This window comes from Perna viridis, chromosome 9, assembly GCF_037379345.1.
Source record: "Perna viridis isolate PV_CMFRI_1.1 ecotype Kerala chromosome 9, ASM3737934v1, whole genome shotgun sequence".
Lineage (NCBI taxonomy): Eukaryota > Metazoa > Mollusca > Bivalvia > Mytilida > Mytilidae > Perna > Perna viridis.
In genome coordinates this window covers 23,963,519-23,991,465 of record NC_142453.1, presented here as the reverse complement: position 1 = coordinate 23,991,465, position 27,947 = coordinate 23,963,519, and the positions used below count along the sequence as shown (strand labels likewise).

At 32.4% G+C, this 27,947-nt stretch overlaps 2 protein-coding genes and 1 long non-coding RNA gene across 4 annotated transcripts in view; 2 read left to right on the top strand and 1 right to left on the bottom strand.

The window, feature by feature from the left end:
• Window positions 1-1,821: 1,821 nt before the first annotated feature.
• LOC148607429 (nose resistant to fluoxetine protein 6-like) lies at window positions 1,822-21,726 on the top strand. Its single transcript, XM_088547269.1, has 14 exons — window positions 1,822-2,183; window positions 3,792-3,937; window positions 4,467-4,542; window positions 5,921-6,020; window positions 7,152-7,381; window positions 8,388-8,564; window positions 11,765-11,948; window positions 12,582-12,774; window positions 14,037-14,116; window positions 15,177-15,278; window positions 15,938-16,085; window positions 16,915-17,113; window positions 18,268-18,410; window positions 19,617-21,726. The coding sequence occupies exons 1-14, from the start codon at window positions 1,847-1,849 to the stop codon at window positions 19,734-19,736; spliced, it is 2,235 nt and encodes a 744-aa protein (XP_088403395.1). The 5' UTR covers window positions 1,822-1,846; the 3' UTR covers window positions 19,737-21,726.
• Window positions 17,109-25,894, bottom strand: LOC148607428 (uncharacterized). The gene is made up of 3 exons (XR_015915586.1): window positions 25,819-25,894; window positions 25,300-25,453; window positions 17,109-17,643 (listed from the first exon to the last, which is right to left on the bottom strand). It is a non-coding gene; the product is annotated as an uncharacterized LOC148607428 (long non-coding RNA).
• Window positions 25,464-27,947, top strand: part of LOC148607427 (nose resistant to fluoxetine protein 6-like) — a 24,496-nt gene continuing 22,012 nt past the window's right edge. The window contains exons 1-2 of one of the 2 annotated variants that reach the window (XM_088547271.1): window positions 25,464-25,657; window positions 25,835-26,379. In XM_088547271.1, coding sequence (XP_088403397.1) covers window positions 26,043-26,379 — 337 coding nt within the window. In that variant the 5' untranslated portion in view covers window positions 25,464-25,657; window positions 25,835-26,042. The remainder of the gene's footprint in view (window positions 25,658-25,834; window positions 26,380-27,947) is intronic. The other variant, XM_088547270.1, reaches the window with a different exon arrangement.

Sequence of the window (27,947 nt, the reverse complement as noted above, 5' to 3'; positions counted from 1 at the left end):
TGATTTTAAAAATCGAAAGTAACAGTATCAACAATAATGTAGATGTGTGTATTTCCGAATACATGTACTCGTTTTGTAATTTTATAAGGCATGTTGCTAAACATTTCGAGAAAACAAAAACATTGACAAATCTCCCTTTGAGAAAATTTGAGAGCGAAATCTCCCGTTTTATTAAACGACGGAAAAAACTTGCGGTCGTATAATGATATGGCGCAGTCGTCGTCCGCGTCGTCGTTGTGGTTGACGAATTGTTCTGAAATGTTGATATGATTTTACCAACAACTAAGAAGATTCCTATTTAATTTGGACTTTGTTGCCCCTGTCGCTTTAGAAAAAGGAGCCAAAAGGGTAAAAATACGTATTTTATTAAAACCCATCTAGATTGTTTTTAAAATACATAAAATAATTTCAATTAAGAATCCCTCACGCACCCTTTATTCCCGGTTCTCGTCCCTCAGCCCCGTTTTGCTCCTGGTTCCCGCTCAATGTCCACCCCCATCAAATTCATTGCAAAACTAAGCAAAACTATTTATAAAAATCGAAAGTAACAATATCAACCATAAATTGACTTCGTTTTGAGATCGTAACGTTCGCACAGACTCCCAATCTTGAACTATTGATACATGTATGTTCGACCTTTTTCATTTTTTTAGACCAAGACCTAAAGTCGACTTTTATGTGTCCATACCGTCTCGGTTTTGTATCCCCCGTATCCATACCCCAAATGTGTGCCTGTAAACACGGTGGCTAAGTAATCTTAACAAATTCACGATTAACTCAAAAGCTTTCAAGTTTTGTGAAAAAAAAGTTGATATAAATTCGTTCCACCCAATAATTTGATCAATTCGTGTGGAAATGCAGACGACAACAACTCGAACATGGTCAAAAATATTATATAAAAAACATTGCAAATGTAAACATTGTATTCTAAATTCAGTGGCGGCTTCAGAATTTGACTGGAACCGACCATTTGTCGGTTTTGGCGACTTTTGCGTTTTTCTTCCAAACACACTCTTCCGATCATATTGATACTACTCAAAGCCTAATAATATATCCCATAGTAAGTCACCTACAAACAGAGTCAATGAAACGGAAACGGTGAAAATTCATAAAAGAAGCAGTGAAATACATTTTTCGCTCGAATTGGTATATAATATACAATATACAAAAGCAGTTCATATTCACTATGTTTATGTACATATACAAGGGTTTTTCCCGAGTAGACCAGAAAAAATAATTGGTAAATATAACTACCTCAGCCAAATGATCATTTTTCATATTTCCATGGTTGCCTCTATGGACACATATTTAAATATTAGGCTATTTGCATTGGAAATGATGAATCATATTTTTTGTCATATTTTCATTGCATGCTGCCTGCGTGGACACATCACATAAATGAAAGAACCTATAATATAGTATACATGCATATAAATTACATGGGATTATACAAATACATATCGGATGACTTATGTATCTTGGATTGAGCTCAATTGCTCTTTAACTTGAGAAGATAAATATGCCCAGATTGAGTATTAATGGACCGGAATTGCACACTTTCCATAAGCACAATTCTTTGGACAGATTCATCATGATGTAGTATTGATGTATAGTATGTAATTTTATGCTCTGTCAAAGGGCCCTTTAATTAGAATAAACATTTTGCTTTCTTTCTATTATGCATTATTTATCGTTTTTAATCTTTGATACAAACATTATCTAAATTGCTTATATTAAATCTTAAAAACATTCTTGTACATGTAATAATTGTACCATACTCCAATTTCAGGTTCTTTAGTACATGTATCACAAGAATACAGGGACATTTTAAAATTAGAAGATCTAGATGAACTTCAAAATGAAAGTAACAGTTTTGATGCCAATTTTTGTGTCACTTTGGGCTATTTGTTCTGGAAATGAAGATCTGGAGTTGGTTGGAAAGCTTTTACAGGATGCCAATCAGCAAGTTGACTATGGGATGAACTTGAAACCAGAATCTCAGCACCCTATGGTAGAATACAGTCCTGCTGTGGCAAAACTTCTTGAGAAGGGTGTGAAGTCTCTGTTAATGGAAAGATCTGAAGCTGTTAGCTATGTTTTTTCTAATGTATCTCATAAATGTAGGAATGACACAAATACTATGTTTGAAGATCTGTTGAATGGGAAAGCTTATGCTGCTAATAGTAAGTAAAACTATTGCAATGGTAAATTTATTGGGGTTTAAAAAATAAGTTTTTAGCTCACCTTGCCTAAAGGCCTGTGAGCTATTGTCATCACCAATACTTTGCGTAGGTTGTCTGTCTGTCGTCGTCCAGCATCATCTTTCGCTGTTAGTTTTTTTCAAACTTCTTCTCCTCTGAAACTACTCTACGAAACCATACAACGAAATTTAATAAATATTATCATAATTGTTCCTTAGAGTGTCCTGCACAAACTGATAGTTTGAAATTTATCATTGGTTGGAAAATGTGGCTGTTGTATCTAAAAATATAACATAGAGGTCAAACTACTTTTTTTGTTCTTTTTTCCTCAGCTTTTGAAGAATAATGAAAATGAAAGCTAACTGATAAGCATGATATTCTGAATTGACTGGCAGTATTGAAATTTTTTTTTCAAAATTTTGTATGCAGCCATTTTCACCATTTGCTTGGATTTCAATGAAATTTGGTTTCTTTAGGAAACATAGTATATTCTTCTTTTAATGGTGATGATGAAAATTTGTTCTGAGCGGCCATTTTCAAAATAGCTGCCATTTTTCGCAAATTTTCATTCTTGCTATAATTTGGTTGATATTTGGTTTATAAAGTAAACATGATCTCCTGAGTTGAATGGTTGAATGAAAATGTTGTATAGCCATGATTTAACTTCAGCAAATGTATAGGGGGCTAATTTTTTTTGGGTGAATTTCATTCTTTTTTTAAAAATTTGGGTTCATTTGATTGTTATGTGTATTTGTTATTAGTTAAATACAAAACAATCTCCCATTTGTAGGAAATGTCTCTCATTGTAGTAGGTATCGGTACCACACAATAAATGAATAGAGCAAAAGACTGATTTAAAAAAAAAAACGTTAACTTTGAAGACCACAACATGCATACATGTATATACATAAGTATAGTACCAATACAAAATGATATGATTTTCAATCAGGATATGTAGGGAAATATTATTTTATAAAAAAATGGTATTGTCCCAATATACAGTCTTATACATCTGATATAATGGAAATATAACTCTGTAAATAGGAATTAAATCCTGTGTACCACAAAGTGGGAATTAACATGAGTGAGAATATATTAAAATTGAAAACCACTAAACATGCTAAACACTTCATTCCTTGTATTGCACATGGTAGAACTGCCTGGTGCAGCACCATGCTCAATTCACATTGCAGTACATTTTTACCATAAGATAAAAATCATGTCCGTACTAATCCACAAGTCGAAACGTTTATGCAAATACATTTACAATTTTCTATTTTATTTTAATCTATTTTATTTTATTTTTAAAAGATTAAAACAAAAATAGTAGGCATGCTGTGCTGGTTTCGGCTTCCAATTTTGATGGTTTTGGTTTTGAGTACTCTGACATTATTGTTTTGTTTTCCAGTGTTTTCTTCTGATAGTAAAATATTGTACATTATACTCTGACATCATGATTTTGTTTTCAGTTTTTGACTGATGGAAAAATATTGTACATTATACTCTGACATTATTGTTTTGTTTTCAGTGTTTGACTCAGATGGTAAAATATTGTACATTATACTCTGACATCATGGTTTTGTTTTCCAGTGTTTGACTCTGATGGTAAACCTGGCAGTGGTATAAAACATGGTAATTATGTTTGGCTTGGTAATGTTCATGAATGTAAACAGGCAAAGACTGAGAAGTTCAAAGGTCATATGTGTAACGTTGTAACAAATCTGGGCATACCGCAGGTAGGTATATAAAGTTAATCAAGTACTGAAAATTTGCACTTGCTTAATCTTGGTTTCTTTGGTTATTTATGAACTGAACTTATGGTATATTTATAGAATTCCACAGGCAAATTTTAGCAAGTGGAAATAATTTCTACTGGTAAAATTTAATTTTAACATGCATTTAGCAGGTATTACCTCTTAAATTTGATCACTGTATTAGTATGGTAGTTAGTATGACTTTAAGTCATTGTATTTTCTTTCAAATTTGTTACACCTGTATGGTACTAGTAAAATGTATAAATTTGAACCAAATCAATGATATATCATGTCAAAAGGTACCTGTCTGTATCTTATTGTACTTTGATTATGTATGTAGAATAATTCTAATATTACTTTAAAAAGAAATTTTGACAGTTGCAAATATGGTAAATTCACAATAATTTATTAGGGTAAAGTCATTTTTCAAAGGAATTAAAAAAAATTTCCACTAAATTGTAACACCTAAAACCAATAAATTGCTGATAAAATATTTACTCAATTTTTTCAGCTTGCAGTTAATGTAATTGGGGTTTGTTTCCCCGATTCTTGTTCCAGTAAGGAAATTCAACAGCTTGTTTGGGAAGGTGAGTTCTATTGTTGGGGAAGGTGCGTTCTATTGTTTGGGAAGGTGAGTTCTATTGTTGGGGAAGGTGCGTTCTATTGTTTGGGAAGGTGAGTTCTATTGTTTGGGAAGGTGAATTCTATTGTTGGGGAAGGTGAGTTTTATTGTTGGGGAAGGTAAGTTTTATTGTTTGGGAAGGTGAGTTCTATTGTTGGAGAAGATGAGTTCTATTGTTTGGGAAGGTGATTTCTATTGTTTGGGAATATGAATTCTATTGTTTAGGAAGGTGAGTTCTATTGTTTGGGAAGGTGAATTTTATTATTTAGGAAGGTGAGTTTTATTGTTTTGGGAAGGTGAGGTTTATTGTTGGGGAAGGCGAGTTCTATTGTTTTGGGAAGGTGAGTTCTACTGTTTTGGGAAGGTGAGTTCTATTGTTTGGGAAGGTGAGTTCTATTGTTGGGGAAGGTGAGTTCTATTGTTTTGGGAAGGTGAGTTCTATTGTTTGGGAAGGTGAGTTCTATTGTTTTGGGAAGGTGAGTTCTATTGTTAGGGAAGATGAGTTCTATTGTTTTGGGAAGGTAAGTTTTATTGTTGGGGAAGGTGAGTTCTTTTGTTTGGGAAGGTAAATTCTATTGTTTGGGAAGGTGAGTTCTATTGTTTGGGAAGGTGATTTCTATTGTTTGGGAATATGAATTCTATTGTTTAGGAAGGTGAGTTCTATTGTTTGGGAAGGTGAATTTTATTATTTAGGAAGGTGAGTTCTATTGTTGGGGAAGGTGAGTTTTATTATTTGGGAAGGTGAGTTCTGTTGTTTTGGGAAGGTGAGTTCTATATTTGGGGAAGGTGAATTCTATTGTTTGGGAAGGTGAGTTCTATTGTTTTGGGAAGGTGAGTTCTATTGTTTGGGAAGGTGAATTCTATTGTTGGGGAAGGTGAGTTCTATTGTTGGGGAAGGTGAGTTTTATTGTTTGGGAAGGTGAGTTCTATTGTTTGTATCAACTTTGTGTAGACAGTTTATGGTAGAAAATGAATAACAATCCTTTAAAAAATACAATATCGTGTTTTAACTACTGCAACATTTACTATTCTGTACCTACTGTACATTATAAAATTTTTGTGCAGTATTTTCCTTGGTTTGCAGTCTGTCTCCTTTCACACAGTTTTGAATTAGTGATCATTCCTCAAGTCATATTATAATGTTCTTTAAAGGAAATATTCACAAAAGTTTATTTTTTGTGTTACAAATCTGACCATGAAAATAACAAAAAAAAAATTGTGAAAATTTCACTGTTTACAGTATAGCCCTTTATATGTCAGACATTTGGAATGCAGGGTCTGCTATAAATTGGTGACCACCAGATCAATATTCTCTTGTAATTTGTTTACATTTTCCTTTGTAGCTTTGCAAGTGATAGATGCCCAGTTGAAAGTGTTGATATATCCAACAATGGTAGATTGCCCAGCTCCATTGCCCTATTCTTCTGGAGATTATTTTGCAATGTAAGTATGTATTACATGAGAAAGGAATAATGTGGTGTGCTAGTTTACACAGAAGTTTCTTCCCAGGGGTCTTTTATCTTTTTGAGAAGCATATTTACTGATTAAGTTTGACTTTGGCTATGGTTTAATGATTTTTACAGAAGTTATGGCCCTTGGACTTAGAAAATTTCAGTGAATTTACAGTTTTCTCTACTTTTTTGTAATGCTTTTACCAATTTTTTGTATGTAGTTTAACTATGAGAAGTTACAGATTAAGTTTGGCTTTGGTTACGGTTGAATGATTTTTACAGAAATTACGGCCCTTGGACTTAGACAATTTCTTTGAATTTATTGTTTTCTGCACCTTTTTTCACGTGGGGGACATTGGAATGCTGTTCTTTTATTCTTGAATGTTTACATTATTTCAGCTTTCTAATGAATTTTTGACTGATAATAATTTTTACATACATCTATAATTCAAGATTCCAATAGCAAAAACAAAACCAGACATTAGGGAGAAGGGAGAGGGGAGATACTGTTTATGAGTTAAAAGCATACAATATGGAGAAGGGAGATGGGGATACTGTTTATGAGCTAGAAATATGGAATAGGGAGATACTTCTTATGAGTTAAAAACCAGACAATAGGGAAAATGGAGAGGGGGGATACTGTTTATGGGTTAAAAACATACTGTGGGGGAAGGGAGAGGGGAGATACTGTTTATGAATCAAATGCGTACTATAGGGAGAAGAAAGAGGGGAGATACTGTTTATGAGTTAAAAACTAGATGATAGGGAGAAGGGAGAGGGTGATACTGTTTATGAGTTAAAAACAGACTATAGAGAGAAGGGAAAGGATTGATTCTGTTTGTCAATTAAAAAACATATGCAAATAATTTCATGTAAATGTTGAAAATTTATTGGAATTTCTGTTTTAGTTTTTTTCCTTTGAAAGTTGGTAAATGTTTTCTTTTCGTAGAAATTAAATACCCCTGTCTATTTCTTTGAAAAGCTTCCATTATATCAAAACAAAGATATGTTTGAATGATCATTGAGTATATTTTGTTTATTTAATGGCCTAATTGCACACTAATCTTAGATGAAAATACTTTGTCGTCATTTAATATTTAATCAAATAAATGTACTTTTTCAGTGTTATTTGTTGCATCATAATTTTTGCTGCTGTCCTTGGTACACTGGCTGACATTATTTTCATGTATCTTGAGGAAAATGTTACAGATGAAGTAAAAGTAAGAACTGAAAACGCACCAACTTACAGTAGTATTGGATCCACCGTTGTGAATGAGTCTACGGAAAGACATGGTTTGCTATCAAATATGCCTAAGAATGAAGTGATTTATTCGAATAATCAAATTGGGTCATGTGAGTATAAATAAATCAATGAAATATGAAAAAATGCTAAATCATAAGTACAAGTACAGAAAGGTCATAAGTTTGTATTATCCTAAAGAATTTATTTATTTGAGTTATTGTTTTTAACACATTTGGCCACAGACCTCCAATTATTGATTTCATAGGGTTGTATACATTTTTTCACATAGATTTTTGGTTATAGCTTGGACCATATCAATTTTTTGGCTGTAGCTTGGACCTTATCTGGAATACATCTAGGACACTCAACTTGAAATATTGGGGGACGAATTGTGATTTTCCATGAATGTCCTCTCCAAACCAAAATAAACCTTAAAACAGGCACTTGGTTTGCATCTAAAATCTTTTAGGTATATATTTTATTTTTTCCATTTTTTTTGTCAAGCATTCCAAAGATTTTAAAGCCGCTAATACACTTCACTCTAAGTAATTAATGTAATTCTTGCATGACATCCAAGTATCAGTTGGAATTTAGTGTTTGTCTGACTCAGGTCAAAGTTCATTAAAGATATTGGGCCATTTGAATTGCAATTTTAATAGAAGGACAAACTGGTTACTTTCTATGTGTTGCAAAGGTAATGAAATCAAGATACAGTGTCTGAATTATAATTTGTGGGTTTCCTGGTTTGGGCACCACAAAACACAAAAAAACTTAGTCTGAAGATATTCATAATTCCACAGCGAGGCCAACCAAAGTCCATAACAGACATTTTTTTTAAAGAATTTTTGTGGCACTGGGACCTGGATATACAGTTGAAGTGAAACCATCAATATTTGGGATTTTTTTTGTTGTATTAGAAGGAATTTTTTTTCTTTAATTGTCTTATCAATATGGCGATTTTAAAACTAATTAATTTCAAACATAATTAACACTTTTGATTAATGAAAAACAAAACAGTATAATTTGCACTTGTATGGTTTATTATATTCATTTTTTGTATCATCATATTGAAAAACAAATTTATTATCTTGAATGAAATATTTTTGTTTTTTACAGGTTGTATGGGAACTGTAAAACAAATTTTATTGTGTTTTTCCGTGATTTCAAACACAAGAAAACTTTTGAACACATCAACATCCTCTGGTTCATTGACATCCATCAATGGAATGAGAGTGCTTAGTATGTTCTGGGTCATACTGGGACATACTTATGCATTTTATTATAAAGCATTGGGTGGGTATAAAATTAGAGATAAACATAACCACTTATCATACTCACATGATTCTCAACTGGAAACATTGGCTAGCTGACATATGACAATCATGTGATAGTACAAACTTATGATTATCATATGGCCTAATGATATTAAGAAATTAGACCTGCATCATACCAAAAAGGGATACAAGATGGTCAATAGGTTCTTATTGAAAGCAAGGGGCTCAGATTAGTAGTGGTCCAAGGTCCTTCCTTGGTCTTGGACCTGCAGCCTTTGATTTTCCTAAGAGGACTATTGCAGTGAACACGAAATGTAAAATTTTTTACAGGAGATAATTAAAGAAACTTTACCAGACCCAACCATCTTTAACCAACCGAAAAAAATTATGGTCGTATTACTATAACATAATTCATCTGTGAACAAACAGATGTGGCTTCTGAAGATTAAATGGAGAAATGATTTTAAAGTAATTTATTAAGATATGTGTAAGTTCTTTCTGGAAATAAAAAATATCTCCTCCCATTATTTTATGTCTCAGTTCTTTCTGGAATAAAGAACATCTCCTCCCATTATTGTATGCTGTGAATTCATCATTATCATTGCCTGTAGGAATTAAATTGAAGGCTGCTAAATCTTCTGCCTCTGCAAAGCACCAGAATCTTCTAAAAAAATAATTATATTGAAGAAATAAAATTCATAAATACGATAACAAAAAATGAATCTAAAGAATGATAAAAAAATAAATAAATGATGAATTTACTTTTGTATAATTCTAATAACACATGTCACCATTTCTAAGTCAGCTGTCAATGAATCAGAAGACTTTATTAACAGCAAAAAAGAATTGTTTAAAGCTTATTGTATTGTGATGTGTTGATTTATTTTAGAATTTGACTTCCTCTTTCATGAGTTCACTGTACACTCTCTCTTAAAACAAAATGTTAAATAAGTTGATGGTTAAATAATGCAAACTGTTTGTATCCATTCCACCAAAGTATTCCTCACTGAAGTGGCTTATTTAATTTGATCAAAGTTATTGTCTTACAGTCTCTTTTTACGGGAAAATTCTATACAAGAGTTCATTCGTAATCGTATTTCTTCGTTACAAACAAATCTCGTAACTTCTTGTATGATTCTGGTGACATCAGTATAATTTCCTGCCAAATCGATTCAGGTGATTGTTGTTGTGGACGCCATGCCTTCCTTGGAAATTAGATCGTTTGTTGAGGAAGAACTCTGATGGCCAATACATTGAGCTTTGCTTTAAAGCTTTGTTTTAAGAGAACACAGTATAAAGGGACTGATTGTCAGAGATTTGTTTAATGGAAATAGAAAAAGTAACGTAATTTCCAAATCCACTGCCGGAAAAGACGTCAGACATTTGGACTTGAATTATATGAAAATTTATTGAATCGACAATCATTTTACCGGACTTGTTCATCGGTCTGACAATATTTCATTTTCACTGCTATTGTTGAATTGAAACTTGAAAAGTTCCAGGACTTTCTACTCTTGAAAGTAAATTTGAATCCTTGAAACCATGAAGTAGTGCAGGAATATCGTTGCCATAAGAAAGTCAAGGGTGAATTGCAACTTGCAGAAATGAATTGATCGACTGATTATTGTTTAGTGTCCTATGGCAGATATTTCATGCATTTAAGGATGTTAACAATTTACCAATTGAACAGACCCTGTTTTGTTTGTATTATTGTACTAGCTCACAGAAGCCACAGTCTACTGGTAGGCTTGCCACCCCATTAGGCATATCATTCTGACTCAAGTGCAAGCCACTTGTCACTCTGTTGGATCCCCTTAAATACTAAATGCTTGTTCCAAAAGCAGCGACAACTAAAAAAAGTCCTTAGTGTGACTTGCAGGGGATTGAACCCACAACCTCCCGCACCCTACCCTGAGACCATTGGGTCCGTCATGCAGAAATGAATCTTTAAATAGAAGAATGTTTGACCAAAAAAAATGATTAGAATAAGAGATACCAGTGAACTTCAGAGAAATTTGTTTATAATGTACATACCAGATAGCCCCATTGAGTAGGGATATCTTTTAGAAAGCTTTGCTTACTTATCTTTCTTTTTTTTTTTCAGTTCACCTGGCCATGAGCCATGTGAGCTATTGCCCTCACTTGTTGTCCGTTGTCATCCTCATCATTAACAATTTTTCAAATATCTTCTCCTCTGAAACAAAATTGATTTAGATAAAAGCTAGCATGATTGTTTCATAGGGTATCCTGCACAAATTTCATGCTTTGATCTGTCAAAAAACATGGCCACTATCACTAAAAATAGAACATAGGGATAAAACAGCAGTTTTTTGCATATATCTCAAAAAGTGTTAGGTTTTACCAAATTCTGACAATGGGGCAAAAGTGTTCAGTAGCATGTGATCTATCTCTGGTCAAGTTCTTGTGAAAATCTGTTGACCCATATCTGAGTTATTGCCCTTTTTGGATGTTTTTTTTTTACTGATTTTGATGTTATTACTTTAAAAAATCTTGTCCTCAAACTACAGTACAAAATTCAATGAAAGTTGGTATGGTTGTTTCTTAGGGTATCTTGCACAAAATGACTGTTGGGATTTTTAATCTGTAAAAAAAAATGGCCATCGTTACTAAAAATAGAAAATAGAGGTCAGACAGCAGTTATTAGCTCATCTTGCCCAAAAGGCCATGTAAGCTATTGCCATTACTTGGTGTCCTTTGTCTTGTTGTCTGTTGTTGTTGTCGTCCATTATTTTTTTGTTATTTTTTATGTTATATCTTTCAAAAATCTTCTCCTCTTACACTACTTAACCAATTGGAACCACACTTGATATAAATGTCTCTTATGGTATTCCACATAGAACTGATAAGGGGATTTTTGTTCGTCGAAAAACATGGCTGTCATTACTAAAAATAGAACATAGAGGTAAGATGTTTTTTGTTTCTATTTTTGATGTTTTGACTTTAAAAAATCTTCTTCTCAAAAACTTCTGTATAGAATATTAGTATGATTGTTCCTTAGGGTATCCTGCACAAAATTACTATTGGAAATTTTTATCCATGAAAAAATGTGGCAGCTTTTACAAGAAATTGAATGTAGCTAATCAAACCATGTAAGCAATTCAGACTCTTTAGAGCCTCTAGTTCTAATTAGTGTCAAGCTTTGACAGAACTTCACTTTACAGTATATATTACAGAGAGTATATTTGCAATTTTTTTCAGATAATATTTACGACATGATTCCACTTATGAAAAGATTCACTTTTCAATGTATAATGAATGGAACATTTTCTGTGGATACTTTTTTCTTCATGAGTGGATTGTTGGTAACTTACATCGTTCTGAAGAAACTCAAAGAACAGACCAAAATTAATTGGCCTATGTTTTACTTTCATAGGTTCTGGAGGTGGAGTCATATTATTGTTTATTATATCTCTTAAAACTACTCTATCTTCTTTTTATTTGGAAAGTATTCATCATTTTTATTTGAATTAGGAAATTTGGAATGATGAAGTAAATGTCCATTCCCTTGAATGATCAGCTCAAATTATGTATAAAGTATAACTAAGAAGATAAAAGACAAGTCCTAAACAGTTGATCAGTATGATAATGAGCAAAGCACTATAACCAGCACTGTTCCTATCCCCTTTACAAAATAGTTTATTTCATTTGGGATCATTTTTTAGCCTTTTTTGGTGCCAAATTAGGAGACTTTCATTAGGAGAAACATATTTCCAGGGTAAGGAAAGGCAAAAAAAAATGTCACTGGCATTGCAAATTATTTTGATGGATTTTTTAAAGTACATGTATACCCCTGTTCATTAAAAAACCCAAAATGTTTGGATTGATTTCAATGATATTTGGTACGATTGTTAGCCTCTACAAAAGGAAGCTTGCTTTTATTTTTATATCATAGTGTTGCATGATATATTTGGCACATGCTTCTACAGCTTTCATTGATTTTAAGCTTCAAGGAAATGTACGATTTTCAGTTTAACATTCATGGTTAACATATCTTTATTTCTACTGCTTTTTTTAGATTAACTCCAGTGTATGCATTTGTTATTTTACTCTGGACCACCCTCTTCAAACACATGATATGGGAAGGACCATATGCCATTAGTCAGAAAACTGGTAAAACAAATGACCTTGACTGGTGTGAGAAGTACTGGTGGACTAATTTACTGTACATCAACAACTTTTGGCCAAGTTATGGAAATGTTGAAAAACAGGTTGGTGAATTGCTTTGTTGCTGGCTTGTCACCAAGCGGTCTAGGGTTTGATCATTGGTGGCAGAGTATAATTTCGTGAGTGAGTGAAGTCATGCTCTCCGGTTATATTGGCTTACATTTCACTCACAAGATTATATTAACTATATTAATTTAATTCTTTGATCTTTTTTAAATCAGAAGGATGCTTACTCTAAAGGAAATTGAACAATAACATTTGGGATCTGTATTTTCCAAAACTCCTCCCCCCGCCCCCCAAAAAAAATCTTCTTGCACATATTTACTAAAATCTACTAAACTGCACACATTGTCACATGGCTCTAATTTTGTCCATTCACTGCCCTTTTGGGAGTGACTTAGCATACTACCAACCACATGCGTGTAATTCAATTACAGTATTGTACACAGATGTGATTTATACAAAATATTGGTAGAAAATATTGCCACAAGAAATCTCCTGCAATTTGGAAAGGAATTGCTGGAGATCTTCTGCAAAGAGGATCCTCAGATGGTTAACAGGTATAGATTAAGAAATGTATGAATCACTTATAATAGGCTTCTACCTGGTCTGAAGGCAGAGCTGTACTTCATATAAACAGAAAGGATTGAATTATTTTGACTTTGCAAAATTAATATTGTATTCTGATCTGAAATATCTTAATGTTCATCATTACCTTTTGACAAATATGGTTTCAATTTCACTGCAAATTTCCCTCTGACTACAGACAAACCTGTGTATCTAGAAAAAATTCTAAGGCATAGATATGAGAAAGTTATTTTGGTTTCTATGTAAAATTAAATAAAAATGTGGCCTGAATGTTGCTGAAGGCATTGCCTAGCATGCGCTGGATGATGTCTTCAGGCATCATCATTGTCAGGCTGAACGATGCTTTCAGGCGTCCTCAATCATGTGATTTTTATAGAAATTGAATTGTTTGCATAGATTTTGACAGAGAAAACAAGATGTCGCGTTTGTTTGTTGTCTGAGCACATGTCAGAATTAATCTAGGCCCGGTGAATAACACACAGAAAAGCACTCAGTCCCCACAGCATAATGTTAAAAAGTAATCATTAACGAGTGTTTATAATCTAGGTCCAGTCATGTTTTAAATTATTCCCAAGTGCACAGGTTTGTATACAGTTACAGGGAAAATTGTGGTGAAATAAAGTCTGTATTTGTCAAAAGGCAAAAATGAACCATTTTTTGCTTTAAACTTGACAGCTGTAATTTCTTTATTTACAATTATAAACTTTTTTCTTTCAAGTGTTTGGGCTGGGGATGGTATTTAGCCAACGACATGCAGTTTTACATCCTCAGTCCCCTCTTCATCTTACTTCTTAACAAGTAAGTTTTAGTATAGAAATGTACATGGCTCTATTTTAATGTCTGTTTAGTTTATTTAATTTTTTTCATATGAGTATGGCCTTACCTTGTATGTCCAAGGATCTCCAGGATTTCAGATTAGGGATAGTTTAAATAAAGTGAAACCTGTCTAAACTAAGCCCTGAAAATAAACAAAACGTGTTTAAACCAGACACCTTATGAAGTCTCTTCATTTAAGTTTTTAAAGTATTTTTAACCTAAGGGTTTGGTTTAGACAGGTTTTGCTGTAGAATAATAAGACAAACAAAGTGAGGGAAGAACTATTTTGGGGTAGAAATTGTGAAAAATGAAGATTTCATGCAAAAAAATATGCCAGGCAAGCCTTTTCTTGGATCAGCGATTAATGCCTGCATTATATTTTTGACCTATGAAATTGAGCAAAGATATTATTTGATAACATTTTAGAATAATTTAGAAAGAGACAAGAAGGAAACATTTTATATCTAGGAAAAGTTTTCACTGCAAACCCAAATATATGCTTGAACTGAATAAATTTCTTCAGTCAAAATGAGTTTGAACAGGTTTAACTTTCACTGTAATTATAACAAACATTATAATGATAATAGACTTTATTTTATAGATAGCAGTGATTTACTGAATGTTCCCTGTGTAAAAAATTTCAATAATTCACACTGTGAAATAAATTCGGTAATTACACTCTTGGACTTTCTCCCACAAAACGTCAAAATACGAATATACAAAATTTAAAATTCATGTTCAAAATAGGAGTGAATAATGGAGGAAATCTATATGATATATAGGATATTCAATTGGGAATCTTAAATAACCAAAATATGATCACTTGTGCCAAGAACGCATAAAGATTTAACTCATGCGAAGAACAAGGTCTGCACACTCGTCAAATCTAGGCATTCTTCAGCACTCGTGACCATATTTTTATTATTCACTCTTTCACAGATTTTGACAGTTTTGAAAAAAAATGTAGTAACTAGAACCTTCTGCTTGTTAAGCTTCAGATATTTAACGTGTTTACATTTGAGAATATACCTTTTTATTTCAGAACAAGATCCATAGGAACTGGTGCAATATTATTTGGTATATTTAGCTGTGTTGTGTCTAGAGTTATAACTGCAGACTATTATGGATATAGGTTACCCAACATGCAAGTACCTGTAGTTGTGTGTCATATTATTATACACCCATTTCCTTCCTTCCTTCCATTATGCTGAGGGGTACCCATCTCTTATGGTAATTAATAAACAGTAACCTGGTATTTCGAAATACAGTAACAAAAAATTGTTACCTTTAAATTTGGTTGCAATTAGCCATTTAGATAACACTTTAACTGATTATAATTCAAGCCATGTGCTAATGTGTTACGACATACTGTAAATGGGTATAAATTTGCATATTAAAGGACCGATAACTCCAAAACACTCAATAATGTCTTACCAGTAAAAAAGGGTTCTGTTAACATATCTCCTAGACTGTTGATATATTTTAACATTTTAAAAATTTTGTTAACATTGTTGTATTCATTCATAAAGGATACCAGCACTGATCAATAATCTTTGAATTCGATTGACAGTTTGAGTAACGGCTTTTGTTGATTGTTTACCCAAAATTTTGAATGAAATCAGTCAAAAATGAAATAAACAAATTTATTGAAATACATTGTAGATGAACAGTTTTTCTTGAAAAATCCTTGTATAAGTTGAAGTGGACGATAAGTTGAGACTGACACTTTGCTGAAAAAAAGTATTGACTTGTAGTCCGAAAAAAACTTGACATTTCTGGATATTAAGTTTTTTCTCTTTACAGACTAATCCCTGTGAATCATACAAATGAGTATTGGGCACAATCAAATCCACTTTACAATAAACCATACACCAGAATAGCACCATTCCTTGTAGGAATCTGGCTGGGATATATACTTGTCATCAATAATAACCGAGTAAGACTGGGCAGGGTAGGTTTTACCTTAATAGTGCAATGTCTTGTAGGATTCTGGCTGGGATATATTCTGGTCATCAGTAGTAACCGAGTAAGATTGGGCAAGGTAGGTTTTACCATAATATTGCAATGTCTTGTAGGATTCTGGCTGGGATATATTCTGGTCATCAGTAGTAACTGAGTAAGATTGGGCAAGGTAGGTTTTACCATAATAATACAATGTCTTGTAGGAATCTGGCTGGGATATATACTGGTCATCAATAATAACCGAGTAAGACTGGGCAAGGTAGGATTTACCATAATAGTGCAATGTATTGTAGAAATCTGGAGGGGTTATGTTTACTGGTCATTGATAACCAAGTTAGACTTGGTAAGGTAGGTTTCACCATAATGTTACTGTTTCTTGTAAGAATCTGGCTGGGATATATACTGGTCATCAATAATAACCGAGTAAGACTGGGCAAGGTAGGTTTTACCATAATAGTGCAATGTATTGTAGAAATCTGGAGGGGTTATGTTTACTGGTCATTGATAACCAAGTTAGACTTGGTAAGGTAGGTTTCACCATAATGTTACTGTTTCTTGTAAGAATCAGGTTCGGATATATACTGGTCATCAATATTAACTTAGTGCTTAGATTAAGCAAAGGAGGTTTCACTATAATGGCTCCATTTTTTTGTAGGAATTTAGGTATCTTTTGATAAAAGTCCTTTCTTATCAATTCTAATGCATGTGTGAATTGAAGACCTGCTTTATTCCAAAATATTCAGTTTGAAAAGAGTTTAGACAGATTTGACTGTATTTCTGAATGTACGACATTATAATAGTGATTGATCTATTTTTAGATAAAGCTGTTGATTGGCTGGGCATTAGCCATAACAATAGGAGTATCAGTGATATATGGTCTCTCTGGTTACTATAAAGATGTCCCCACCGTTACTCAGGGTGGCAAGGCAGAGAGTTTGATTTACATTGGTGTCAGCAGATTTGCATGGAGTGTTGCATTAGCTTGGGTTATATTTGTTTGTGCTGTTGGACATGGAGGTAGATAGGAATATAAAAAGGAAAAAAAAATAATCTGAAATTTTATATTTATTTTGTGTTGTGTATCAAAGCTTAAAAAATTTGATGCAGAATAAACATTCATTTCATTACTATGAATTTTTTGTATCATTTTAGGAACTTTTAAGTGGTATACATACAGTCTGTAGTTTAAAAATAGAGCGATAGGGAGTATTTTTTGCATTTCAATTGCCTACAACTTCTGTTAACTAGAACATAGACATAATCTGCTTTGAATATTTTCATATAAAATTACAACTACAATCCTGAATTTCAGACTGCGAAAGAAGAATGTTTTCCTCAACTCATTGTAGGGGCTATGTTGCAATCATCTTGTCCCTCCGTCTGTCTATTACATTTTTCTGCAACAGATTTCTCAGTTTCTATTGGAAGGAATGCTTAGATATTTGATACATTGCTTTTGTACGATGACTTGTGCTGTATCTTCCTTTTCCAGGTTTAACAAAAATGGTTGAGTGGGAGTATTCTTCGCACAATGTAGCGTGCAACATCTGAAAAAAAAGGCATATAGTTTTACTTGTTTATAGCAGACATATGTAAATTACAAAAAAAAGGTGCAAAAACACAACTGGAATCATTTAGGTCTCACTAACCACTTCTAACGTTTTCATTACTTTACATGTTAAACAAGTAATTTTCAAAGTTTCACTGTGAATTCCCAGGACAAATGTCACCTTAAAGTTGCATACTATTACAAAGCTTGGAAAATAAGGCTTTCAAAATCATTACTCTAATGGTACAATGTCCGTAGAAATTCTTCACAAAATTAACTTTAATATCAAATACTGAAAATCAACATTTTTACCTTTTCTGCTAATTGACATCATGGAGGCAAATTACTCACACATGTAAACAATATTCATACACTTTTGTAGTAAAGTACATATATGATTTTAAAGTACACATTCTCAGCTTTATTTCGACTACTTTTAATCTGATTACACACAAATAATGCACTTACAATGCATAGGTCTAGGTTCTGTGTGTTTTTGGTACTACGTAGGGGGTGGCCATTTGACCCAGAAGTGGTTAGTGAGACCTTAGCTGTCATCCTAATACATGTATGTCATCTATGTAGATATGATTTAATGAATGAAAGGTATTTTATTCTTCAGGTCTTGTAAATGCATTACTTTCCTGGAAAGCCTGGGCTCCTTTAGGAAGGCTGACTTATTGTGCTTACATAGTCCATCCTGCTGTAATGTTTTACTTCATATTCACCTTTGAGAGACCATTACATTACACAGAGTTCACATTGGTAAGTAGAAAATATACTCCACTTCACTCACAGTAATAACATCTTAAGAAAGATCAGTTATGCTTATATCACTTGCATGGAAGTCATAATGATCGTTTTATTAGTGATACATAACTCAAACAGCATATGTTTCAAAATTGCATGAAATAAGAAAAAAAAACGTAGCTGTATGATTTCAATTTTTATTTAAGAATAAAAGGCCACCCCATGTGATAGTGCTTGTACTTGTATTTTGTGAAACTAATTCCATTTTTTGCTTAGAGATACTTAAGTAGTAGTCTTTGTAAGAATCCAGCAAATTCTGTAATATGTGATACACCCCAAAAAATATTACACAGTTTTATTTTTGTTATTAAGTTGCATTATAGGTCTTTATGATGAAATGCATAATCATTCATTCCAATCTGTCTGCTCCTAGGAGATAATCCACATTGAAATTCCAACAGTTTCTATTGTAATTTAGTGTCATTTACAGAGTTATCTCCCTTAATTTCTACAGTACATTTTATATCATTTTTATTTCCTAAGATCTAGGGTTATGTGAAAAGCCACTTGTTAATTTCTGTTTACTTTAACATTTTAAACAAAATATAAAAAATAAAAATATGTAGGCTTTCCAACCATGAATCACATTTTGCATGATTCTTTCCTCTCTACTTAAATCTTTTGAAATCAAGCTACCAGGGAAGGTTAAACTGTATTACCATTTTATAGTAAAAGGCATGAAAAATCAGAATAGTAGAACTAACTATAATCCAAGAAGTCATAAAAGAAAATCAGAAAAAAAAATATTTGGTTTTAAAAGTTAAAAAAAAACATTGCCCTCTCAAAGCACTCTTTGATGGGTTTCACTGTTCTCTGACTGGGCAGACCTTTGTTCATGTACTCAAGAAATATTACCCATAAGTGACTGAGATCTCTCTTTCTGTAGTTTTTAATCGATTTTCACACTTCTTGACAGGTGTGAGAACAATATTTCTCATCTCTAGAGAGATTTGAGTTCTCAGGTGCTGATAGACCGAAATAGAAATGGCAAATGGTTATGGGAGTGTATCATATAGTCTATAAAATTTCATTGGCTGTGACCTTTCTAACATTGATCTCTTGAGAAATTTCCATAAACAACTCACTATCATTGTAGATTCTACATGTATATGTCTTGTACTCATATGTTTGTTAAACATCCAATTGACATTTTTGTTCCAGGTGAGACTGTTTCTTTCTGTCCTGGTGATATCATATTGTGTGGCATTTATTCTGTCAATACTGGTGGAAGCCCCTATGTTAGCATTGGAGAAAGTACTGTTTAGAAAGTGGATAAGATAAGGATTTTATGATAGTTCTGTGGAGTAATTAGATGACTTGGTGTGGTAAGGAAAACAATGGTGCTAGAGCCAAAATGATCATTAAATTTTTAGGGTAGGCACATAAAAAAAATATAGGAAGATAGGGTAGCAGGAAACAGACTTTGTCTTATTGTAATTACCAATCAGCAGAATATTTGAAATTTTTTTTATTGTTTCAAATAATATTTATGTATAAAATTAATTTTTTTCATATTTGCCTGAAAAAACTGAGTTAAAAAAAAGGAAACAATGACATGTCATTCCTTGAGTTTCCTTTCCATTAATCCACATGTTATATTTTGTCTATTTGTCTATTTTTTTTTGGTATTTTTACACGTAAATGATGTTTTTTTGCTTTTAATACTGAACTCAACACTCTGACAAAATTCCATGCATTCGTATGGTAGACTACTAGGACCCATTCTCATGAAACCATGGAGTCACATGACGAGACTTAATTACCCTTTTTATATGCTCTTCTCTTGATTGAATGGTTGTTTTCTTATGAAATGTTTCAGGTAATTGACATGACAACAAGAATTTAAATTTCCTTGGAATTTCCCTCTTGTCCATACTGGTATACATGATAGTTGCCTTTTTATTTCAAATTTGATCTTAGCCTCTATCCTCCATGTTACAAATCAAATTAAATGATTACTATATACACATAAACTAGATATCTATTTATGATGAATTCGTTTTCTAAGTATAGAAAAAGGAACAGATATCAAATTTTAGACATTTTACTTGTTTAAGGAAGTCATACTTACTATTTTTTTGTTAAAATTTTAAACTAAGCATAATATACTTGTATAATTTCAATAAAGAATTTGTGCTCAGGCGGGACAAAATTCTGTTTTGTAAAAGACTTTTTCAGTATTTAGTTTATTATTTATTATTTATTCTGTTTGACCCAACTTATATTTTCTTTATGTTTTTGAAGCATTAGATTAATAAGTGAACAGCCATTTTATAATTTTTTACTTTACATTTTTTATAAGTACAGCTGGGTAAACTTTGTGCTTTCATTGATTTTTCTTTGAAAATTTATTTTTGCCATGTATTTGTATATTGTTTTGAACAGAGACTGGTAAATATTAAGTTGATGACTGTTACACAGTTTTTATACCCCACCACACAAAATGGGGAAGAAGTATGTGATACCCTCCTATAAGTTGCATGTCCTTCTGTCCATCTGTCTGTCCCCTGAACATTTCCAGATGATAACCTTAGGACGGATCAATGAAATATTTCGAGAATTTGCACAATTGTTAAGTCTTATAAATTACAGGTTAAAAATCAATTTTCAGCGAAATGAAATATGGAGTTTTTGAGTTACTTTATTTTGAACATTTTGCCATCCCCCTTTTTCACCATTAGGTAGGGGGGTACAACTCCATGTTCCATTAATGCCCTATTTTTAGAGGTTTTGTAGTAGAAATTTCATTCTGTACAATATACATAATCAAGTTGTACACTGGTATATTGTAAGCATATTAATTTTCATTGTTACTAATTTTCCCTGATTCTGTCAAGTGAATATATTCATGGATAGCAGTTTTTGTGGTTTCAAAAATTATTGAGCATTAAATAGTATTAAATTCATTTCACGGGTACTATTTTTTAGGCTGATTAGTCCATCAAGAAAATAGTTAAAAATTAAAAAAATAAATGTTAATACATTTGCAGTATATACCGGTATGTCCTTTTTTTTTTTTTTTACAGATTCCTTATTTTTCATTTTTGAGAGTGTAATTTGGGTATCACAAGGTAAGCTTCATGTATTCAATACAGTATTGTTAGAAAGTATTAATAAAATAATTGTAACTTTTATTTTATTGTTTATTGATTCTGGTATAACTTTAAGAGGTAGAATTATTATTCCCTCCCTTTTTTGCCATGCTTATATTGTTTATCAAGTGTGTATTTCTATTATTTTGTAGTTTTTCAAATAAAAAGGGAAATCTTTACATCATTTGTTTTTGTTTGTTTAGTTGTGTCTTTGTAATTTACAGTGAGTATATAGAAGTATGTAAAAGAATATACACCTTTATACCAATTTCTGACCCTGTTATTTACTACAAATTTTAGCTTACCACTTACATGTATAAGACTTTTTTTGGCATTTTTGTGGTAAAAAAACAGACAAAAAAAGATATACAAACTGTTACAACATTTACATGTTGAACTGATTATCATTTCAACATGTAAATGTTATGAAACATATTGTTTCCACTACTTGAATAATATAATTTATTATGAAAAAGTAGAGGTATTCCTAATTGTATACATGATATTATTTCATACTATTTAATCATATCCTGAATATAGTTTATGTAGAATTCATAATTCATAAACATGGAAAAGTGTTTTAACATTGTGATTTGTGTTTTGTTATTATTTTTTTTCCTCTATAACATTTTATTGTAAAATAGTTAACTGGAAATAGTATACTTTGTTTAAAATATACATGTACCAGGAAGTAAATAATTTCCAGGATAATATTTATCAATATCCTGGATGAAAAACTATGTGTAAAACATTCCATGAAAGAACATCCAGGATACTTATTAATATCTGAATATCAGATTAATATCTGAAAACATCCTTGTTAACATGTCACATCAAAAACTGTCCGAATCGTTAACACCTAACACTATGAACTCTTTACCCCACAAAAAAATCAAGCCCCACTATCTTTAAAGTACACTTAAAGCGTCAGACTCTGTGTAAAAATGGAAAATACATTGAGGAAGCAAATGACAAAAAATCTGAGATAGAAATAAAAATATGCTACCAGAAAATAATCACACACAGAAAAGTAAAATATAATGACGTATCCAGACACTACCAAAAACACAGTGATCAACGAGAAGGGCATCCTCCCAAGTCAGGATTTTGAGTCCACCTTTGAGGGAGCGAAGGTGGACATGGGAGGATTCGAGAAGGGAAACCGTCTTGTACGTAGTCCTTATTGCATAGTCGGATTGTTTGATTTTTTGTATATTTTATTGTGAAGTAGAGTCTTTTAGAATCTATATGATTCCATCCTTTCAACCTGATTTGCAAGTAGATAAAATAAATGTTAGAGGATTAATGGTAGCGTTATCCAACGTACTTGCGCAAACCTGGTATAATATTTCTTTATAAATTCCTTTCGCTTACACCATGTACAGGCACATATTTGGGGTATGGATACCTAGATACTGGGGGTGCACAATCGAGGCGGTACGGACACGGGAAAATCGACTTTAAGGTCTTGGTATAAAAAAATTAAATAGTCATTTGAACAAGCGATTATTTCACGAAACTGTGGTTATCAAACGTATGTTAAGTTGTGTTTCTGGTGGTGAAAACGTTTCATAAAAGGTCGAACATATCAATAATTCAGGGTAGGGGGTAAGTGCGAACATTATAAAATGTTTAATTCTCATTCATTTCCTGTTGATTTGTTTCAATAATAATTTATTTAACTTTTATTGAGCCCACTTGAACGATCTAAAATAAAAACATAACAAAATTGGAATTTTAAAGTCGTCACTAATCGCAAAAATCCAAATATTGGGTGTGCCGACTGGGGATACAATTCTCAGTGCAGATAGGGGAGAAGGAATATATCTTTAATACGGCCTTTTAAAAGAAATTCAAAACTAAATCGTCATTTCTGATCAGTTGGTGGAGTGTGTATACACTTTAGAGGGGTCTCTTATTTGCTAGATTTTATTTATCGTTGCGGTTATCATCCTAGAATGGAATATTAATGAAATATATCAAGGCGGATCATAGTCGATGTTGTATTTTGCAAAAAAAGTCTTTTTAAGGTTACCCTACCTATCTTATTTCTTCTGCCTGTCTTAACCTATTTTCTAAACAATTTTTAACAAAACAAAAAAAAAGTTACAACAAATCATGATTTTGGTTAAGCACTGTTAATCTAGGAGTCTTTCTACTAAGGTCTACATAAAATAATTTCAAGAAAATTTTATACAGTTTTATCTTCCAGTCTACATATATTTTAATCAACGAAACCGTAAACAGACATAATTTTTTTCTTATTATATTCGTTCTCTATTTATCAGCCCGCCAAAATACACAATAATCGAAACAATTCATGGAAGGTTGAGTACACGTAAATGTATATGCAGAATATATTATGGGTGGTCATTTTATGCCCGTATGTTACCATTAAGATTCCCTTACGCACCATTTACTCCCGGTTCTCGTCCCTCCGCCCCGTTTTGCTCCTGGTTCCCGCTCCCTGTCCACCACCATTAAATCCATTGCAAAACTGATTTTAAAAATCGAAAGTAACAGTATCAACAATAATGTAGATGTGTGTATTTCCGAATACATGTACTCGTTTTGTAATTTTATAAGGCATGTTGCTAAACATTTCGAGAAAACAAAAACATTGACAAATCTCCCTTTGAGAAAATTTGAGAGCGAAATCTCCTGTTTTATTAAACGACGGAAAAAACTTGCGGTCGTATAATGATATGGCGCAGTCGTCGTCCGCGTCGTCGTTGTGGTTGACGAATTGTTCTGAAATGTTGATATGATTTTACCAACAACTAAGAAGATTCCTATTTAATTTGGACTTTGTTGCCCCTGTCGCTTTAGAAAAAGGAGCCAAAAGGGTAAAAATACGTATTTTATTAAAACCCATCTAGATTGTTTTTAAAATACATAAAATAATTTCAATTAAGAATCCCTCACGCACCCTTTATTCCCGGTTCTCGTCCCTCAGCCCCGTTTTGCTCCTGGTTCCCGCTCAATGTCCACCCCCATCAAATTCATTGCAAAACTAAGCAAAACTATTTATAAAAATCGAAAGTAACAATATCAACCATAAATTGACTTCGTTTTGAGATCGTAACGTTCGCACAGACTCCCAATCTTGAACTATTGATACATGTATGTTCGACCTTTTTCATTTTTTTAGACCAAGACCTAAAGTCGACTTTTCTGTGTCCATACCGTCTCGGTTTTGTATCCCCCGTATCCATACCCCAAATGTGTGCCTGTAAACACGGTGGCTAAGTAATCTTAACAAATTCACGATTAACTCAAAAGCTTTCAAGTTTTGTGAAAAAAAAGTTGATATAAATTCGTTCCACCCAATAATTTGATCAATTCGTGTGGAAATGCAGACGACAACAACTCGAACATGGTCAAAAATATTATATAAAAAACATTGCAAATGTAAACATTGTATTCTAAATTCAGTGGCGGCTTCAGAATTTGACTGGAACCGACCATTTGTCGGTTTTGGCGACTTTTGCGTTTTTCTTCCAAACACATTCTTCCGATCATATTGATACTACTCAAAGCCTAATAATATATCCCATAGTAAGTCACCTACAAACAGAGTCAATGAAACGGAAACGGTGAAAATTCATAAAAGAAGCAGTGAAATACATTTTTCGCTCGAATTGGTATATAATATACAATATACAAAAGCAGTTCATATTCACTATGTTTATGTACATATACAAGGGTTTTTCCCGAGTAGACCAGAAAAAATAATTGGTAAATATAACTACCTCAGCCAAATGATCATTTTTCATATTTCCATGGTTGCCTCTATGGACACATATTTAAATATTAGGCTATTTGCATTGGAAATGATGAATCATATTTTTTGTCATATTTTCATTGCATGCTGCCTGCGTGGACACATCACATAAATGAAAGAACCTATAATATAGTATACATGCATATAAATTACATGGGATTATACAAATACATATCGGATGACTTATGTATCTTGGATTGAGCTCAATTGCTCTTTAACTTGAGAAGATAAATATGCCCAGATTGAGTATTAATGGACCGGAATTGCACACTTTCCATAAGCACAATTCTTTGGACAGATTCATCATGATGTAGTATTGATGTATAGTATGTAATTTTATGCTCTGTCAAAGGGCCCTTTAATTAGAACAAACATTTTGCTTTCTTTCTATTATGCATTATTTATCGTTTTTAATCTTTGATACAAACATTATCTAAATTGCTTATATTAAATCTTAAAAACATTCTTGTACATGTAATAATTGTACCATACTCCAATTTCAGGTTCTTTAGTACATGTATCACAAGAATACAGGGACTGGCAGTACCCAAATTATCACTTCCTTAATAGACATTGTGGTTCAATAACTGTATACAAACAGTTCTATAAATAGCTTCAACTCATCACATGTTGACGTTTCTATTGAATTAAGATTAAATCAGTTGTGTGCAAAGCAGAGCAGTCATGACATTTTAAAATTAGAAGATCTAGATGAACTTCAAAATGAAAGTAACAGTTTTGATGCCAATTTTTGTGTCACTTTGGGCTATTTGTTCTGGAAATGAAGATCTGGAGTTGGTTGGAAAGCTTTTACAGGATGCCAATCAGCAAGTTGACTATGGGATGAACTTGAAACCAGAATCTCAGCACCCTATGGTAGAATACAGTCCTGCTGTGGCAAAACTTCTTGAGAAGGGTGTGAAGTCTCTGTTAATGGAAAGATCTGAAGCTGTTAGCTATGTTTTTTCTAATGTATCTCATAAATGTAGGAATGACACAAATACTATGTTTGAAGATCTGTTGAATGGGAAAGCTTATGCTGCTAATAGTAAGTAAAACTATTGCAATGGTAAATTTATTGGGGTTTAAAAAATAAGTTTTTAGCTCACCTTGCCTAAAGGCCTGTGAGCTATTGTCATCACCAATACTTTGCGTAGGTTGTCTGTCTGTCGTCGTCCAGCATCATCTTTCGCTGTTAGTTTTTTTCAAACTTCTTCTCCTCTGAAACTACTCTACGAAACCATACAACGAAATTTAATAAATATTATCATAATTGTTCCTTAGAGTGTCCTGCACAAACTGATAGTTTGAAATTTATCATTGGTTGGAAAATGTGGCTGTTGTATCTAAAAATATAACATAGAGGTCAAACTACTTTTTTTGTTCTTTTTTCCTCAGCTTTTGAAGAATAATGAAAATGAAAGCTAACTGATAAGCATGATATTCTGAATTGACTGGCAGTATTGAAATTTTTTTTTCAAAATTTTGTATGCAGCCATTTTCACCATTTGCTTGGATTTCAATGAAATTTGGTTTCTTTAGGAAACATAGTATATTCTTCTTTTAATGGTGATGATGAAAATTTGTTCTGAGCGGCCATTTTCAAAATAGCTGCCATTTTTCGCAAATTTTCATTCTTGCTATAATTTGGTTGATATTTGGTTTATAAAGTAAACATGATCTCCTGAGTTGAATGGTTGAATGAAAATGTTGTATAGCCATGATTTAACTTCAGCAAATGTATAGGGGGCTAATTTTTTTTGGGTGAATTTCATTCTTTTTTTAAAAATTTGGGTTCATTTGATTGTTATGTGTATTTGTTATTAGTTAAATACAAAACAATCTCCCATTTGTAGGAAATGTCTCTCATTGTAGTAGGTATCGGTACCACACAATAAATGAATAGAGCAAAAGACTGATTTAAAAAAAAAAACGTTAACTTTGAAGACCACAACATGCATACATGTATATACATAAGCATAGTACCAATACAAAATGATATGATTTTCAATCAGGATATGTAGGGAAATATTATTTTATAAAAAAATGGTATTGTCCCAATATACAGTCTTATACATCTGATATAATGGAAATATAACTCTGTAAATAGGAATTAAATCCTGTGTACCACAAGGTGGGAATTAACATGAGTGAGAATATATTAAAATTGAAAACCACTAAACATGCTAAACACTTCATTCCTTGTATTGCACATGGTAGAACTGCCTGGTGCAGCACCATGCTCAATTCACATTGCAGTACATTTTTACCATAAGATAAAAATCATGTCCGTACTAATCCACAAGTCGAAACGTTTATGCAAATACATTTACAATTTTCTATTTTATTTTAATCTATTTTATTTTATTTTTAAAAGATTAAAACAAAAATAGTAGGCATGCTGTGCTGGTTTCGGCTTCCAATTTTGATGGTTTTGGTTTTGAGTACTCTGACATTATTGTTTTGTTTTCCAGTGTTTTCTTCTGATAGTAAAATATTGTACATTATACTCTGACATCATGATTTTGTTTTCAGTTTTTGACTGATGGAAAAATATTGTACATTATACTCTGACATTATTGTTTTGTTTTCAGTGTTTGACTCAGATGGTAAAAT

Coding starts and splice junctions, on each gene's coding strand:
- LOC148607429 (XM_088547269.1), top strand. CDS start 1,847: ATGAACTTCAAAATGAAAGTAACAGTTTTGATGCCAATTTTTGTGTCA. Junction 14,117..15,176: donor TTCATCTTACTTCTTAACAA/GTAAGTTTTAGT, acceptor TTTTTATTTCAG/AACAAGATCCATAGGAACTG. Junction 17,114..18,267: donor TTGTGCTGTTGGACATGGAG/GTAGATAGGAAT, acceptor TTTATTCTTCAG/GTCTTGTAAATGCATTACTT.